The sequence below is a fragment of the Euwallacea fornicatus genome, chromosome 5, assembly GCF_040115645.1.
Source record: "Euwallacea fornicatus isolate EFF26 chromosome 5, ASM4011564v1, whole genome shotgun sequence".
In the NCBI taxonomy this organism is placed as follows: Eukaryota; Metazoa; Arthropoda; class Insecta; order Coleoptera; family Curculionidae; genus Euwallacea; species Euwallacea fornicatus.
The window spans coordinates 1,316,574-1,331,895 of NC_089545.1; the positions used below are offsets into that span (position 1 = coordinate 1,316,574).

The 15,322-nt window shown below is 34.3% G+C and overlaps 5 protein-coding genes across 7 annotated transcripts; 3 read left to right on the forward strand and 2 right to left on the reverse strand.

Annotated features, from left to right (window-relative positions):
• Positions 1-268: 268 nt before the first annotated feature.
• PpV (Protein phosphatase V) lies at positions 269-2,567 on the reverse strand. The gene is made up of 5 exons (XM_066282794.1): positions 2,198-2,567; positions 1,852-2,139; positions 1,641-1,795; positions 1,475-1,587; positions 269-1,420 (listed from the first exon to the last, which is right to left on the reverse strand). Exons 1-5 carry the CDS (start codon positions 2,363-2,365, stop codon positions 1,230-1,232), a joined length of 915 nt encoding a protein of 304 aa, XP_066138891.1. The 5' UTR covers positions 2,366-2,567; the 3' UTR covers positions 269-1,229.
• Positions 2,568-2,710: 143 nt separating this feature from the next.
• LOC136339496 (uncharacterized) lies at positions 2,711-3,710 on the forward strand. Its single transcript, XM_066282800.1, has 4 exons — positions 2,711-2,998; positions 3,075-3,115; positions 3,186-3,382; positions 3,463-3,710. The coding sequence occupies exons 1-4, from the start codon at positions 2,914-2,916 to the stop codon at positions 3,503-3,505; spliced, it is 366 nt and encodes a 121-aa protein (XP_066138897.1). The 5' UTR covers positions 2,711-2,913; the 3' UTR covers positions 3,506-3,710.
• A 206-nt stretch (positions 3,711-3,916) lies between these two features.
• LOC136339494 (uncharacterized) lies at positions 3,917-5,364 on the forward strand. The gene is made up of 4 exons (XM_066282797.1): positions 3,917-4,235; positions 4,414-4,585; positions 4,645-4,776; positions 4,839-5,364. Exons 1-4 carry the CDS (start codon positions 4,117-4,119, stop codon positions 5,061-5,063), a joined length of 648 nt encoding a protein of 215 aa, XP_066138894.1. The 5' UTR covers positions 3,917-4,116; the 3' UTR covers positions 5,064-5,364.
• A 483-nt stretch (positions 5,365-5,847) lies between these two features.
• Positions 5,848-9,886, reverse strand: LOC136339089 (AMMECR1-like protein). 3 transcript variants are annotated; one of them, XM_066282054.1, is made up of 4 exons: positions 9,567-9,886; positions 8,281-8,597; positions 7,728-7,963; positions 5,848-7,555 (listed from the first exon to the last, which is right to left on the reverse strand). In XM_066282054.1, exons 1-3 carry the CDS (start codon positions 9,794-9,796, stop codon positions 7,797-7,799), a joined length of 714 nt encoding a protein of 237 aa, XP_066138151.1. In that variant the 5' UTR covers positions 9,797-9,886; the 3' UTR covers positions 5,848-7,555; positions 7,728-7,796. The 3 variants fall into 3 exon arrangements, with proteins under 3 accessions (XP_066138151.1, XP_066138150.1, XP_066138152.1); XM_066282053.1 differs by having other exon boundaries at positions 5,848-7,518; positions 9,567-9,885; XM_066282055.1 differs by lacking the exon at positions 5,848-7,555 and having other exon boundaries at positions 7,837-7,976.
• A 1,860-nt stretch (positions 9,887-11,746) lies between these two features.
• Positions 11,747-14,570, forward strand: LOC136339189 (insulin-like growth factor-binding protein complex acid labile subunit). Its single transcript, XM_066282212.1, has 2 exons — positions 11,747-11,870; positions 11,924-14,570. Exon 2 carries the CDS (start codon positions 11,931-11,933, stop codon positions 14,163-14,165), a length of 2,235 nt encoding a protein of 744 aa, XP_066138309.1. The 5' UTR covers positions 11,747-11,870; positions 11,924-11,930; the 3' UTR covers positions 14,166-14,570.
• The last annotated feature ends 752 nt before the right edge of the window (positions 14,571-15,322 follow it).

The window sequence follows — 15,322 nt, forward strand, 5'->3', positions numbered from 1 at the left end:
TTTACATAAGAATTCAAGATACGTGGTTATGAAATTAATGCGATAATTAGAAATTCTTTTAGTGAATTGGTAATAATTAAAGTAACTTTTGGAATCCATATAAAAATAAAATAAGGAAAATCTAGCCTATAAGTTACCCATAAATTAATTATGGGTTCAGAGTTATTCTCAGTCATAAGTTTTAAACGCGTTTTTCTTGAGCAACCCGTTATAAATTATCTAGAATCACGAAATACTTAAATGATGACTTTTTATTAAATTCATCAAATGTAAAAAATACGTATATTATAAACGTTTAATGGCATCACATCACGCATTATAATCAGTTTAACTCGTTAAACAAAAAATGACCAACAGACTTTTTATTTTAAAAATATTTTTAAACAGCCTTTATGAAAACAAATATTTCATACGCATTCTTACCTTTTATGTTGCCCTTACATAATCCATACTTTGTTCTAAACATAAGAACAATTACATTTAGATATGCATCAACACAAATTAATTCAAAGGCTAAGGATTGACAATTTTTTAGATGTCTATATATAAATTGCGAAGCAACTGCGTTTCCTTAATTATACAAGAGGATTTTCCTAGTTATGTTTTGTTTGGGTAACCGCTACAAATCTATGAAAACGCAACCATTATTTGGAACCAATTTTTCATTGCACTTAACATTATTTTGATTATTTCTGGTTAAGGAATTCAGTACTAAATTGATATGAAATCTAACGTTTCTGGGGATGAGTACAGTGGTCCCTGATGTAGCGTTTTCTTTTAAAACATAATGGTACAATTTTTGGAGAATTAAATCGTAGTAAAGACTGTTGGTTGCCTCGGAGAAGACGTGTTGTTCTGGAATTTGACCTTCTAGTAATCCTTCCTATATTCTATGTCCCCTACTACTGTATCCTAATAAACATTGCCACACTTCCATGTATACCTTCCTCTAGACAATAACCCGACATAAATTTGGAATTACTTACCCAATGCAATATTAACATTGCAATAATTACCAACTATCATTTATTAATTAATTGGTACATCCAAAAGATGCATCTCAAACTAAAACTTTTGCCAATTATAAATTATGTAAAATTCCCAGTTAAATTTTGTTAAAATTTCTGTTTAATCTGCATTAAATCTTTGCAATAAATCATTTTCAAACAACACAAAAACATTGAATCAGTGTATGATTTTGAAAAGTAAATATTCCCTGGACTTGACATTTATAAAAAATATGGAGTAATATTTCGGCTAGGAATAACTCTCTCATTATCAGGCACAGCACTGAAGATCTTGGATTCAATTTGCTCAGTGGTAGTGCATTCTAAGATACTGGCAACATTTCCACAACGATAACAATAATTTGGTGCTGACCACACTGTTACTAGTTTGTCATCAAACATATACTTATACCCTAAAATAGAATTATTTATAAATTTTCCAAAAAATGTAATTTAAATTTAAATACCTTCATGCACTAATTGATGTGCCCTGCAGATTAATGTGAGAGAGTTAATGTGGATAAAATCCTGTGTTACTTTGGCCCCAAAAAGGTACCCTGCACCTCTGGGACTTGTTGCCCTGCATAACAAAACTTGTGAATCAATTTTATAGATAAAGCAAATTTAATTTACCATGTATCTACATCATCTGGATCTGACCAAACCAAATCACAAAATGCACCTTTATGAGGAATCTCCTGATTTCTTTCTAATTTCCTAATTTGGTCTAAAGTTTTAATGTCAGGACTTAATCCACCATGCACACACAAAATCTTTTCATCTATTATCTTCACATAATCAAATATAAGTTTAAATGAAATTGTATAATATGAGGCACACTTACTGCAGCCACAGTCAGGAAATCGAAGACCCCACAACAATATTTCCAAGCATTTACATTTCCATACTTTGTCATACATTCATCATAAAAGCCATAAACCTGCGTTATTTGGCGACTTTCATGATTGCCTCGGAGTAAAGTTATCCTGTTGGGATACTTTGCTTTGAGAGTCAATAATCTGGTAAAAGACTCCAGACTGTAATAGCCTCTGTCCACAAAATCACCAAGAAATACATAGTTAGTGTCAGGCACTTGCCCTCCTTTTCGAAACAGCTCTTCAAGATCATAAAACTTAAAAATGATCCATTAACTATTGGCGTATTTTAAGGACAAGGAGAAAAAGGCTTACTTGTCCATGTATATCCCCACATACAGTTACAGGTGTTGACACTGGCTGTACGTTGGATTCTTCTAGTAAAATACCGCAAACAATATCACATAACTTTTTTAAATCGTTTTCTGGCAAGTATTTACATTCTTTGGCGATTTCTATCCAATTGTCTAGCTCTGTGGACATTTTTTATGCTTTACTTTCAGGGCTGCCAATACCTTCTGGACGTCGGGGCACTTATAAGTTACGTTAAATGAATTGCCGTTTCGTTAAATAGATATTTATTTATTACTTAATAATTACTCATAAAAACATTGAAAAATATAAATTTAAATACGAGATTGCATTCCCAAGCAATAGAAAATTTCTGTCATTAGGATCTGTTGTCAAAGTTGTAAGTTGAATCAAATACTCGCAGACAATTATATTTTTGTCCCATATTCAAACGTGAGACAATGAGAGACGACCATCTTACGTTACGTCGTAACTTGATTAGAGTTTTGTCACTGTCAACGTCCCTCTAATTTTTTTAAACTGATTATGTTTATTATTTTATATTCAGATAACTGAATTAATTTGTATTTATACAATTTTTCATAGTTTATTACGTAAGAGAGTGATAAGATAAATACGTATTTATACGTACAATAATCTACGTAGTATGCTAGTTTAAGTAAATCACATATCTCTTCAAACCCCGTGTTAGGTCTTTCTAGCAATTTTTGTCTAGTGAAATGTCTTTAATATATAATAAGTCGATAGCAGTTATTGATAAGTTTGTTCCTCAGAAGTTACAACCTTTATGGCAGCACCCAGCAGGTACATTTGCCCTTTCAAGGACCTTCACCTTCCTTTGACCTTGATTCACAAGTTTTACTTTAATTTGTATTTACAGGTCCAAAAACAATATTCTTTTGGGCTCCAGCTTTTAAATGGGTAAGAAAAGTACTTTAATGCCTACAAGAACTACACCGTTGGCAGGATTATGAATTTAAATTGTTTGCAGGGTTTGGTCCTAGCTGGCATAGCAGATTTATCAAGGCCTGTAGAAAAAATTAGCCCCACACAGACAGTGGCCTTGGCAGCCACAGGAGTTATTTGGTCTAGATATTCCCTAGTGATTATTCCCAAAAATTACAGCTTGTTCAGTGTAAATGTCTTTGTGGCAATAACGCAACTTTATCAGCTATATAGAGCAGTGAAGTAAGTTAAGAGAGTATTTAATGTTGCTTAGAGTACTGTTTGTAACATTATTTTTCGGTCACATACTGTTTATTTTCCAGTCATCACATGAAGGAGAACAAGCAAGCAGCCACGGGCAATTGATTTTGCATCAAATTTCAGAACAGTAATACTATAATAATATAATGTAAAAATTTTTAATTATTTTAAATGGGTTCTGTGCAAGGACATATGGGGGTTGTAGGTTGCAGATCTGTGATTTGAGATTATTTAATGAATATTGTGAAACTGGATAATTATAATAATTATAAAAACATGTATAGGAAAAATAGAAAATTTATACATCTAATGGGCATATAATTATCTTTCCCTTTTATATTTTTTAATCTCACTATGTAGAAAAAACATGGATTTTTCGGTCCGAGTATAATTGTTAAAAAGTTAGAATATCGTTTACGAATCAGATAGCTGATGATAATGACTTCCTTAACACTCTTTGATTTGGTTCTCCCCCTATTAGGCCATCCCTAGTTCTTCTAGCACCCGGCATCATTATCAATCTACTTGAAAATGAAACAACATAACCTCAAATAGTTGTCGGAAATTTTGCAAGGAAAATGGTCCTAATTTTATAATATCCAAAATCAATTTAGAGCTTATTTCTTCTATGTAGTTTAAATTCATAATATCATTATTTTATTATAGAGAATATAAAACAGTGCAGTTTATAAAGAGGTGCTTATAGGAAACTTATAATGGTTCTTTTGAAGTCTAATGTTAGTGATATTCCTGAGAATTCAATAATTCTCAGTGAAGCCGATGCCTTAAAGTATCAAATAAATATAATTAACAAATGGGATAAGTCTTCAGAAATGTGAGTATTGCTTTTTTGCTCTCAGGTAATATTAAATGGATCAAATCTTCAATGCCAATATCAAAGCTAAATTAAAAACCAAAGTGAATATTAGCCAATTCTTACAATTCCACTGTAATTTTTTGACCCCATTGTGCAGTTAATTTCTGTATCGGTTAGTCTAATAAAATATCCGCAGTTTTGCATTGAAACATGGGCCCTACATCTTAGGAGCTGGAGCACTGCTAAGTGGAGCATTTTTCAATAATTACTTTAGGAGAAAATTCCTTCTGAGACACTATGGTTCTTTGGCATCATATTTCCCTATATGTTTTGTTCCTGGTGCTGCATCCGCTATTCTACATTCAGAAGTAAGCATATTTATATGTGAATTAAATGAGCCATACTTTTTAAATTCTTATTGTCACAGGCAATATTGAAAAAGATTATTTTAATGAAATTTGATGAATGTCCCATGTGCATGGAAATGAGGGCGGTTGTCGTGCAGACATCGTTGGGGGTTTTGTATCCTTTGGTTCTTGCGCCTATAGGATGTGCTGCTGTAAGTTACAATTAAGTTGTTTATACGTTTCTAAGTTGTTTAGAAATGCGTTCTGTTTGCAGTTGGCAGTGCGGTTTTCAACACATGACATACCATATATCACTGATCGGCCTAAAGAAGTCGTAAATGTTTTCAAAAAAATGTTTAAAAGTTTACATACTAAAATCCTGTATATGGTTATTGCACAGGCATTTTTAGCTTCAGTTGTTACGTATTATGAGGCTAGTAATTTCATTAATATAAGCAAGAAAATTGTCGAACAGGAAGAAAAAAACCAGAACACTTAAATGGGCTATTAATTTCTCTTCGAGTGATTTGAGTGGACTGCCTAACTCAGATTGTTGTTTTTGTTGGATCTAGTAATCAGTCTGGCCCCAATAGCGCATAATAAGTAGTGAGAAAACATAGATTTCATACAGGTATATAGTGATCATTTAAGTGTTGACGGAGATGTGCCATGCATGTTTATATGTATAATATTTTGGTATATTTGACTATGAGTAATATAATTTCTAATGAATGGGTTCGCTCATAAATCATAGTTTAGTCAGACCAGAAAGACCTTGTAATAAATGTTCTACAAACACATATCGAATTGTTTTTGTTATTTTCCATATTCTCCTTGGAGCATCAATTACTTGAAAATGCACCTAATTAATTATACATACTTCAAAACGAGACAACTTTAATATATTTTTAAAAATTTCTATGACGATTGGATAGGGACGCCGTTAGACAGCATTAAACCTAAATAACTTTTGAATCACGCACACGTTCTCGAAAAATGTTCGAAACCAAGTCTAATAGTTATTAATGAGATAAAAATGTCATAGCCGCGACTTTCTTATTGGTGCTGAACCCATAAATTCGCATAAGAAGTTATGATCATTGAGTGACACACATTTACGACTCGATGAATGGAATATAGTCATCATTAGTAATGAATGTGCTATACGCACAAATTTCCTGTAACTTTTTAAACGGTTATAAACGCTACCGCCTTCGACACAGAAGTTCAAGCAGTCACACTTATATGGGTAGAAGGGAAAAAATTAAAATAAAACACCGAAAAACTTTAAACCTCTTTATTTACGCAGCCCATACCAGTAACTTTTCCATTTCCCCTTAAAAAAAATAAGTACCGCATTCCAGTATCAAGAAGTTTACAATAATTATTAGTCAAATGGACTGGTAACGTTCAATGTAAAACAATATTATATACTTAATTTGCGTTTGTAAAAAAAGCAGTCAAATACACAGACCTTGTATATTAAGGAGCATGCAATTCCTGGCTTCAACCCAGATTCACATACCTTTTTAATGCGTAGAAAAATGTTTAAACTACGTGATTCAATATTGGCTTTTAAGTGATTCTCGACGTTTAATTGTACTTATTTAGCATTTACAACTCACATTCAAGAAACAACCTAAGTCTAAAAACCATGGAATTACACTTCACATCGAATACAATCCCGTTTACCGATAATTGCCATTAAGTTACCCTATCAAGAAGTTTTAAACTTAATTCTAAGAGTAGATTAGATAAACGTTCAGGGATGATTACTTCGTAGTTTGATGTATTTTTCTCTAAATAGATTGCTGTGCCAAAGCAATCGACCCTGAACCACACAAGTTGGACATGAAACTGCATATTAATTAACGTGATAACGAGAGTTAACGCTGATTAAAATAACCTGACATTGAAATAAGATTCATTTTAACCCTTAAATTAGTGGGAGGGGTAAGCTAGTGACATGCTAAATAAAATTAAATTTCTTGGGCTCTCCATTCATTGTGTAAAGACACAACTGCCTAAGAAACTCAACATCATTTCTTTCTGTACCTTGTACAGCACCAAGTTTGACTTTACCCCATTGAGCGTATTGCGGCTTTAACTGAAGCATTTGTTAAGGCCGACTACGCTTAGGGTTTTATTCGTTGGTAGAAATACCTAAGAGCATATCACAGATGGCTCTACAGACAATATGCAATTATTATACTTTTGCGCGCTACATATAGGCACATGAACAAGGTGTCTCATCTATTCCTCTACATGTTTGATTTTTTAATCAGTTGAGGTTTATTCGGTGTCTTATGGGTATTACTGTTCAAGAATAATTACGGTGTTTTCGTTGTTCCTGCACTCATATACACAAGGAGCTTAATAACTGCGTATGGATATCATTCCTGATATTTTCGAAGGCGACTTTTAAGGTTTAGTTGAAAAATTGAGAATATCTTCTAAATAAGCGATCCAAATACCAATTCACAGTCATAACCGCGAATTTATTGTCGATCCAAGACCCGAAAACACATTTTAGGACGACTAGGGTAAGCTTAAAACACCAGAAATGATATCCCCACAGCTAACAAGAATACCTCTACAAAACGAAGGAAAAGGGAAATAGTAAGACCCTGCTATAACTTTGAACAATAACATAACCGCATAAGGCACCGCATGGGTCACTTGTGTTTAGGGAATAGGGACGCCCCCCCGCCTCTGCTGCTTTCGTAATAAGCTGAGTCGGTAACGTCGGGGGGTGGCGTGAAGTCTATGCGCGTCTGGCAGGAATTGGAGCCGCCTGTGAGGTACTGATCGTGCCACCACAGCGGGTTGCACATGGGGGCAGGCAAAACGTATTGATGGGCGACCGTAGACCCGAATGGCGACAGGGGCGGCTGCACGACGACGAAAGTCGGCGGCGGGGGCGGCATTGCGTGGAGGTAAGAAGGTGGTGGCGGCTGGAATTTTGAGAGTCGCACAGCGTGCCAATTTTCCCTTGTAAATGTTGAATATGTTTGGAGGAATAAAACGTAGATAAGAAAGAGCAATTTTTGTCTTTGTCTAGATATATATAAAGTTAAAGCACATCCTGGTTATTCACCCTTACATTTTTGAAATCGGCTAATGTTGATATTATTTAATTGTTTTCATATATACAAATACTTACATGAGAAAATGGTGAGGTTTGAACTGGTGGGGGCGCAACCTGAGGAGTGGGGCGCCCCCAAACTAGCTGCTAGCACCGCTGGCTGCTCCAATAGTTCATATATTCACTATAGCTAACTGTAATTTTCTCGCTCTGATAGCGGGTCAGCTTGATGGTGCGGCGCACCTCACTGGAGATCGGCGATTTGTAGCCTCCTTTCCGAAGCAGGGAGTCAATTGTTTGTAACTGGTCCCACCCTAATGTTATAAACTATACTTACATATTTTAATTTCCAGAAGAAAAAATAAAATGTCGCAATAAGTATTTTGGCCATATAAATGACTTTTATACGTCGTGAATCACGGTGGATAATGTTTCAGTAACGACTGAACACCAATTCGAATCTGAACACAAAAAATTCGATATTGTGAAAAATAACCAGGGTTAGAAAAACTTTTTTTTGTCAATAGGCAACACTTGGTGGACGCACAAAAATTTGCACGTATCTACCATCGTGAACCATTCCGTATACATAGTGATATTACTATTAATCAATTTGATAATTAGGGTAAACCTTGTTCAGAAGCAACCTCTGGCAAGTAAGTAGCAGTTCTCTTGTTTCCTTTTTCATTAACAAATTCGATCCGGATTCCATGCATCCCGACTTCCCAGTCCAGGAAGTCGTCGCCATCCTCAAAATGTCTCAAAATCGACACTGACACACTAAGTTTTGAAAACTCGTCTCGAGTAATCGGACTGAATCGCGAGTCCTTAAATGCACTGGTAATAGCGTATTCCCTTAAGCCGGTTTGCAGATTCATCGCATTGAAAGTTCCAATGCATCCACGTAAACGCTTGTCTTTTCCAATTTTCCAAGTAACAAATAACGGACTGAAAGGAAATTAAATTAATTAGTTGGGCTAATAAGGAATACCAGATTTTATTTAAGTTGGTTCAGTTAAGAGTAACTGTGCATGCCTCTAATTTGAGCAATTGACGTCGGCGAATCAGTCTTTTCACGTAGTACTTTGTCCGCACTAAAAATGTGCAGTAAAACTGTTTCGATTTTAGCAAGAATTTCGCTAAAATAAATATATTTTTGATCTGTGTTACAGTCTATGGTGCTTGGCTATAGTCTGAACCAAAAACCAGTGCTGCCAATCTAATGGTATAGATTTAACATGAGTTCCTATCTTAGTTCTAAGGTTAAACATTATTTTGTTCATTTCTAATGTAATACCCTGTATATTTTTCAACAGTTTCCTCAATTCTGCTATATTATTTTTACCTGTTCTTTCCTCTCTGCATGGATTAAGAACTATGTCATTAATTTTCAACTGTTAAAATTTGAAAGGTGGGAATTGTCAAGGTTTTATACATACGAGAAATTTATTTTTAATTTTTATTTTAATTTTTTAATTGAACACTATTCTCAGTTAAAACTAATATTCAGTTTGTTAAAACTAAGATTTTGTCCAATCCCTTAGTGAAGGGTAGGTAAAAAAAATTAAGAATTTGCTGGATAATGTTATGGAGTAACAAGTTATTAATTCCTTAAGATTAGTAACTGAGAATAAAGGATCCTGGTTATTATTAAATAGCTAATTTGTATGTGTTGTCACATACTAATATATGCGTATGAATAATGAAAACATCTACATGAAAATGAACTTAAAGTCAAAGTATCCATCAGAGTCAGATCTACTTCATTACTAAACCTGGTACCTAAATAAACAAAAGAACAAAGGAATGTGTATGTAGGTAACATTAAATATTGCACACTGAGCAGTTGAATGACCTTCCAAGTGGCATTCCAATGGAATCCATCCAGAGCATGATTGCCAATAACAAAATACTCACTATGCATCATTACTGAAAGCAGGAGTCTTTGGAGGCGCCAAATTGTGCAAATGGCAATAAAGCACGTCGAAACAAAAGAAACACATATCGGGTAAAGCCACCATTCCTAATCCTCCGTTGTTCAGGCTGATCATTCCACTGGTTGGGGCTGGCATGGTACCATTACAGAGGGGGGCTGTAGAAGAATTGTTCAGCTTCTGTTTTTTGGTACCACAACAACCCGCAGCCATTTTTCCAACCCAATAAAACCACAACCAACAGCTGACAACAAAGTAGCTCTTCGAATTTTCAACAACTGACAAGACAAATCAGATGTTATTGCTTCTTTTGTTCCTTTCAGACAACGTTGCCTGATTGTATAGTTATATTTAAAATAAAATTTATTTTCCAATCTATTACAGAATATTTCTCTTGTATTCCATTGAAGACGTATAAAACTACTAGATCATATCATTGTTTATCTCGAACTTTACATTGTGAGTAAATTTTAATGTCGTTTGAAATCAGTTTTCTCGTTACAATAAAACCGAAAGTTCTTGACTTTTCTTAGATTCAGATGCACTTGGCATCAGTGGAAGTCCAGTGCGCACTCCCATCATGACGATCAGCTGCGATTTGTCAAATCGAGGGAATCGGCGTTTTCGGTTTTTCGAGGCTAGACTACCAACCAGTTTATGTTCTGCATGTTCTTTTGGCTCTGGCTTTCGACATATTTTGCTTAAGGACCTATTGACGAGAATATGAAGATGCACCACAGGGATAAAATTACTTTTTTTACAACCAAGCGAAAAACATACATTCGTGATTTCAATAGAGAAAATTTTTTATTGTGAACTTACTCATTTACTTAGCACAGACTACAACCTCCAACAAATAATACACACTTACACATATTTGAGATTTGCAAGTCTTCGTTTTGATTCATGCAATCACTTTTTTCATATTCAAAAGTTCGGTTTGCTTCGATTGCTGAACGTTACTTAGAGTTAGGATTAGGAATTTCGCATTGGTTCATGTCCAAATCATGGACATTCGATGAAAGTTTAGGTCGAGCTTGAATGCAATAGCATTCGCTATATTATATGAAGAGCGGTAGCTGGCAATTTGAGTTATCTAATTCGAATAGTGAGTCTTTAGAGAGGGTGTATTATTAGCTTAAAATGCTACAAACAACGTAATATATCCCAGACTCATCTTAAAATCACATACATATTTCAGTAAGTACTGCACTGGCAATCGAGTCATTACATTGTCAGTGATACTATAGCCGCGGGAGGTGCCCGAAAAATATTAATGAATTTAATTTATGCAGCTTGCTACAGTCTCATTGTTACTTTCCTTCTGAAGCACCATTAATTAAAACTCATAGGGTTTAGGCATTTTTTTCTTGTATACTCTCTCATCTCCTTGGCTGTCTCTGGTTTTCAAGATTTTACCAACTTCTTACTCATTCTTTATTAATGTCGCCTTGATCGCTTCTACCTATCGAATCGCTCAGTGAGTTATGAGCTAAAGTTTGATTCATCACCGAGTTCTAGAATAAACTCCAAGTTAACAGTTGATTCGTTTTAGGTCTATAAAAGTTTACGTGCCTCCCGGTCTTTTTCTTTTCTTCCAATTTACTTCCATCCAGTGCAGTAATCACTTCAAAATCTTAAAGCGCCCTTTTATTTTTATGAATTTAAGTATATTAAAGTTTTATGTACAGTGGGTGTAACATACCATCATGAAGATATTTCTGGGAGCGAGAATACTCTATAAAATAATGAAAAAATCCTAATAAACCCATAGTCAAAAATGCACCATTTTAAATATACAGCGTGGCACAGTTTCACATTTTATTTTATATTTTGCGTTTGCGTCATGAGTTTTTTAAAATTATTTTATAGAGTACTATTGCCTCTGAAATATCGCCATCAGGATATTTTGCACTCTTTAGATTCCCACGCTGAATCCAGATCTCTACATTGAACCCTTTTGTAATGGACCTAGTATGTATATTTCCTATAAATAAATACCGTATTTTAAAAGCTGTTAACGCAATTGTGGTACGAAATAACCCAACTAGAAATTAAATAGGCATCTACTATTCTTGTCCCACAGTTCACGACTTTCACACAAATAAACTTTGAATAATGCAAATTACAACTTGTAATTTACAATCTTTCTGTTTTACATACCTAACAATGGCATGAATACTTTAGTGCTACCAGAAAATATCACGGTGTAAAAAAGTGATTTCTTGTGACACTATGCAATAAAATCCGCAAATCCCAGTAATGTAATTAAGCTGTGTGACTACGGGTATGTTTTAATATCAATACGCAATTCCATCCATTATTTCAACGAAATTTCAGGGTAAAAATGATTTTTAATTCAGTGCATCGACAAATTACTCACCATCGCCCAGTGATGTTATGCCTCATCCTTGTCCTGATTTTTTCTCTGGCGAACGGAAATAAATGCACTGTAACCATCAAAGACGAAAAGAAGCTCGTTATATCTTGCTCAAATGTGACGATTGAAGAGTATCTTGCAGAAATATTTACGAATGTTGGAGAAATGGCCGAAATCTCCCCAGTTGAACGTACATTTGTTGTTAATATTGAAATAGTTGACTCCTATTTGCCAACAGTGGACGACTGGTTATTCCATCCTCTAGCAGTAGATCGGTTTTCGTCAGTAGAATCGGTTAGAATTTTTAATTCTTCAGTTCAAAACGTGGTGGTTAAGCATTTATCCAGATTCTCCTCTATAAAGAAGTTGGGGCTCGGTGGGAACAATATAAGTGATTTTGAATTTCTGGATGAGATAAGACACCTTGAGCACCTAAATATGGACAACACCAAATTTATTAACGAAAGCAATTTTTTTAGTTACATTGAGGGTCGAGGGAAGCCATTACAATTAATTAATTTAAGTAATTGTGCTTTAAAAACTTTTTTCGTTACGAACAGTGCTATAAACCAATACGATTTAAGTTTAAATCCGAATCTAACAACTATTTTTCTGCGCCATCGGAGGGGACCCGGCATACCTCTCATTAAATTAAGTTTTAACAATAATGATAAATTAAGGATAATTCCCAGTAACATCCATCTTATTGGTACTGGATGCATAGCTTTAGATTTATCCAATTCTCATGGAATTTTCAACCTCTCATTAATCAGTTTGCATCATATTTGCGTAGCGAAAGAGCTGATATTGAACAATTGTAGAATTCCAAGTATAAATCCGGTCAACTTTAATATTAGAGCTTTCATTAGTTCTTCTAGAGATTTTCCAATTCAACGATTAGATTTATCTCATACTGAATTAGTTCATATATCTTCCAACATGCTGAGTTTTGCAACCTTCTTTGAGTTGAACTTGAGTCATAATAATTTGACTTCCTTGAATGATTCGATTTTTTATAATTCTACCATTTTTTGGCTTAATTTGGCAAACTCAAACATCGGGCATATTTCACCCAAAGTTTTCAGTGATTTGAATTATATTGAATCCTTGGATTTGTCCAAAAATCATATTTCTTCCCTGCAAGGTGTTTTTGAGAATTCAATTACTATAAATTCAATAGATCTTTCATATAACCCTATAAAAGTCCTATATGATGAGGATTTTAGGAAATGCAAAGACTTACACTCTATCAATTTATCCAACGTATTTGTTAAGGTGTTTTCTGGAAACCCCTTTGCACGTATATCTTCCTTGAAAAGTTTAACTCTGTCTGTTGATTCTACTTTAAATTCGGAATTCATCAAAACCGCTCATATTTCAGAATTATTGATAGTAAATTCGACTTTAGTGAAGTTAAATGGGGAGCAGTTTAAAGGATTTTATAAACTCAGAAGATTAGTATTCAAAGATTCCATTGCGTCTTCCATAGACAAATTGGCGTTCCAAGGGTTGTTTAACTTGAGACGCATATCCATGCTAAAGCAAATGGGACCTTATCATGTGAGCATATTTCAACCGTTATTTTCTCTGGAAAGCTTGGATTTGTCCAAGCACGAAATCAAGAAATTGGACTTGGAACTAAATGGTCTTTATTCCCTAAGGAAGCTCAACTTGTCCCAAAATGCTATTGACTCAGTAGCTGTAAATAGCTTCAAAACTATGAGAAATCTGGAGCTACTGTGTTTGGACTACAATAGAATTTCCATTTTATCAATGGGGACTTTTAGGGATTTAATTAAATTAACTCATTTGTACCTCAACAACAACCAACTGCAGCAATTGTCTCCAGGAATATTTACAGGATTGCAGAACCTGATTTTATTAGATTTGTCCAGAAATGATCTTTTGCGGATCAAACCTCATTTAGTGATAGGGATTTCCTTGCCACGATTGAAATTTTTGTACTTACAAGGGAATCAGCTGGGAAATGAGTACGCCAAAGGTGATGATTCGGCCAGGAAAAGTGAATTTTCTGTGATTGCTGATCATCACTCGCTGGAATTTATCGACATTAATCAAAATGGGTGGCAATGCATTACTTTGATTGATGTTTTGAGTTCATTTAAAAAGAACAATATTTCGTATAAACCCGGACATGTGGATTATTTAGCATACAATATTAATGGTGTTAGTTGCACTTAGAAATATTATGTACTAAAACAATTTTCCAAAGTTAAATCTTGGATGTCTTGAAAATTCGGCCCTGAGGAGAGTTATAGTTCCTAAAATGTTTTTAAAGGCTTGATATGCCTGGGGTATTTAATATCCATTATTTCCTTTAGTTTCTCCTTGAGAAACTTCTTATCCTCTTCGAAAATTGGTAAATTGAAAAGAGATGCTACGTAAAAAAATCTCTCTATCTGGACAGCTTAAGGTTCATTTGCCTTCAAACCGTGCTTTGTGCGCAGTGGAATGTAAATGAAATGTATTTTGTCTGGAAATTCTCCTTTCCATTTATTTCCAGGCCGGTGCCGGTTTTATTATGGATGAAGTGTAAATTGTAAACGTGTCATTTTAATTTCGAATAAAGAATCTTTTAGTTTTTAAGCTTTAAAAAGTTTTTTATTTACTAATAAAGTCATACTAGTCTCTTTTACGTCATTCCTGTTATTGATATTCTGGTGCCATTTTACAATTTTTCGGAGTCGGTATATACATTTACATTTACAGTACAGAGTTGTCTCCCTTATCTCCATGAAATATAGAACCGCAGAACACGCGAATTAAAGCAAATACTGGAGGCGTCGCTTATTATGTAACTTCAAGAATAAAATGTGATTTTAATTACGGAGAACTCGAAAGTTTTAAATTTCAGAGATAAAAGTAATACAAAAATTTTCAAGCCTAACATCAAATTGTCTCAAACCATCATCCAGTTTATGCATAGAAAACTCATGCGGAATGTAAGAGAAATAAGTGGCTTAGAGAATCATGATTGGAGACATGATACTCATATAAAGGCACTCAAAAGATCGATAAATTTTAGGAAAAGCAATGAACTACTACCACAAAAGGAAGCGAAGTAAATTATGCATAAGAATCGCATTGGTTAAACTTTTACACTAAAAATAAAGGGAAAATGGATTCCTCTCTATCTACTCTTTTCAAGTAATGCTGTTTAGATGTTAAAATAATTGGTCTAGGGCTTTCTTGCTATAGATCAAAAGGTGTATAACTTCTGTTGATTCATAAAAGCCAGGTTTTTTCATATCTAATAGTTTTAAACTAATCTGGAGCATCGCGAATAAAATCTTAACGTACGATAGTTCAAGCATTGCTGAGTATGTTTTGTTGACAAA

What these genes read in the sequence shown, in the direction of transcription:
- PpV (XM_066282794.1), bottom strand. Translation starts at nt 2,365, where the DNA reads ATGTCCACAGAGCTAGACAATTGGATAGAAATCGCCAAAGAATGTAAA. An exon ending in ATTTCCTGACTGTGGCTGCA is followed by an intron (nt 1,796 to 1,851) that starts GTAAGTGTGCCT and finishes GATTATGTGAAG; the next exon opens with ATAATAGATGAAAAGATTTT. An exon ending in ACATCAATTAGTGCATGAAG is followed by an intron (nt 1,421 to 1,474) that starts GTATTTAAATTT and finishes ATTCTATTTTAG; the next exon opens with GGTATAAGTATATGTTTGAT.
- LOC136339496 (XM_066282800.1), top strand. Translation starts at nt 2,914, where the DNA reads ATGTCTTTAATATATAATAAGTCGATAGCAGTTATTGATAAGTTTGTT. An exon ending in TTTATGGCAGCACCCAGCAG is followed by an intron (nt 2,999 to 3,074) that starts GTACATTTGCCC and finishes TTGTATTTACAG; the next exon opens with GTCCAAAAACAATATTCTTT. An exon ending in CAGCTATATAGAGCAGTGAA is followed by an intron (nt 3,383 to 3,462) that starts GTAAGTTAAGAG and finishes TTTATTTTCCAG; the next exon opens with TCATCACATGAAGGAGAACA.
- LOC136339494 (XM_066282797.1), top strand. Translation starts at nt 4,117, where the DNA reads ATGGTTCTTTTGAAGTCTAATGTTAGTGATATTCCTGAGAATTCAATA. An exon ending in CCGCTATTCTACATTCAGAA is followed by an intron (nt 4,586 to 4,644) that starts GTAAGCATATTT and finishes TTATTGTCACAG; the next exon opens with GCAATATTGAAAAAGATTAT. An exon ending in CGCCTATAGGATGTGCTGCT is followed by an intron (nt 4,777 to 4,838) that starts GTAAGTTACAAT and finishes TTCTGTTTGCAG; the next exon opens with TTGGCAGTGCGGTTTTCAAC.
- LOC136339089 (XM_066282054.1), bottom strand. Translation starts at nt 9,796, where the DNA reads ATGGCTGCGGGTTGTTGTGGTACCAAAAAACAGAAGCTGAACAATTCT. An exon ending in GCTTTCAGTAATGATGCATA is followed by an intron (nt 8,598 to 9,566) that starts GTGAGTATTTTG and finishes ATTTCCTTTCAG; the next exon opens with TCCGTTATTTGTTACTTGGA. An exon ending in AGAGGTTGCTTCTGAACAAG is followed by an intron (nt 7,964 to 8,280) that starts GTTTACCCTAAT and finishes TTATAACATTAG; the next exon opens with GGTGGGACCAGTTACAAACA.
- LOC136339189 (XM_066282212.1), top strand. Translation starts at nt 11,931, where the DNA reads ATGATTTTTAATTCAGTGCATCGACAAATTACTCACCATCGCCCAGTG.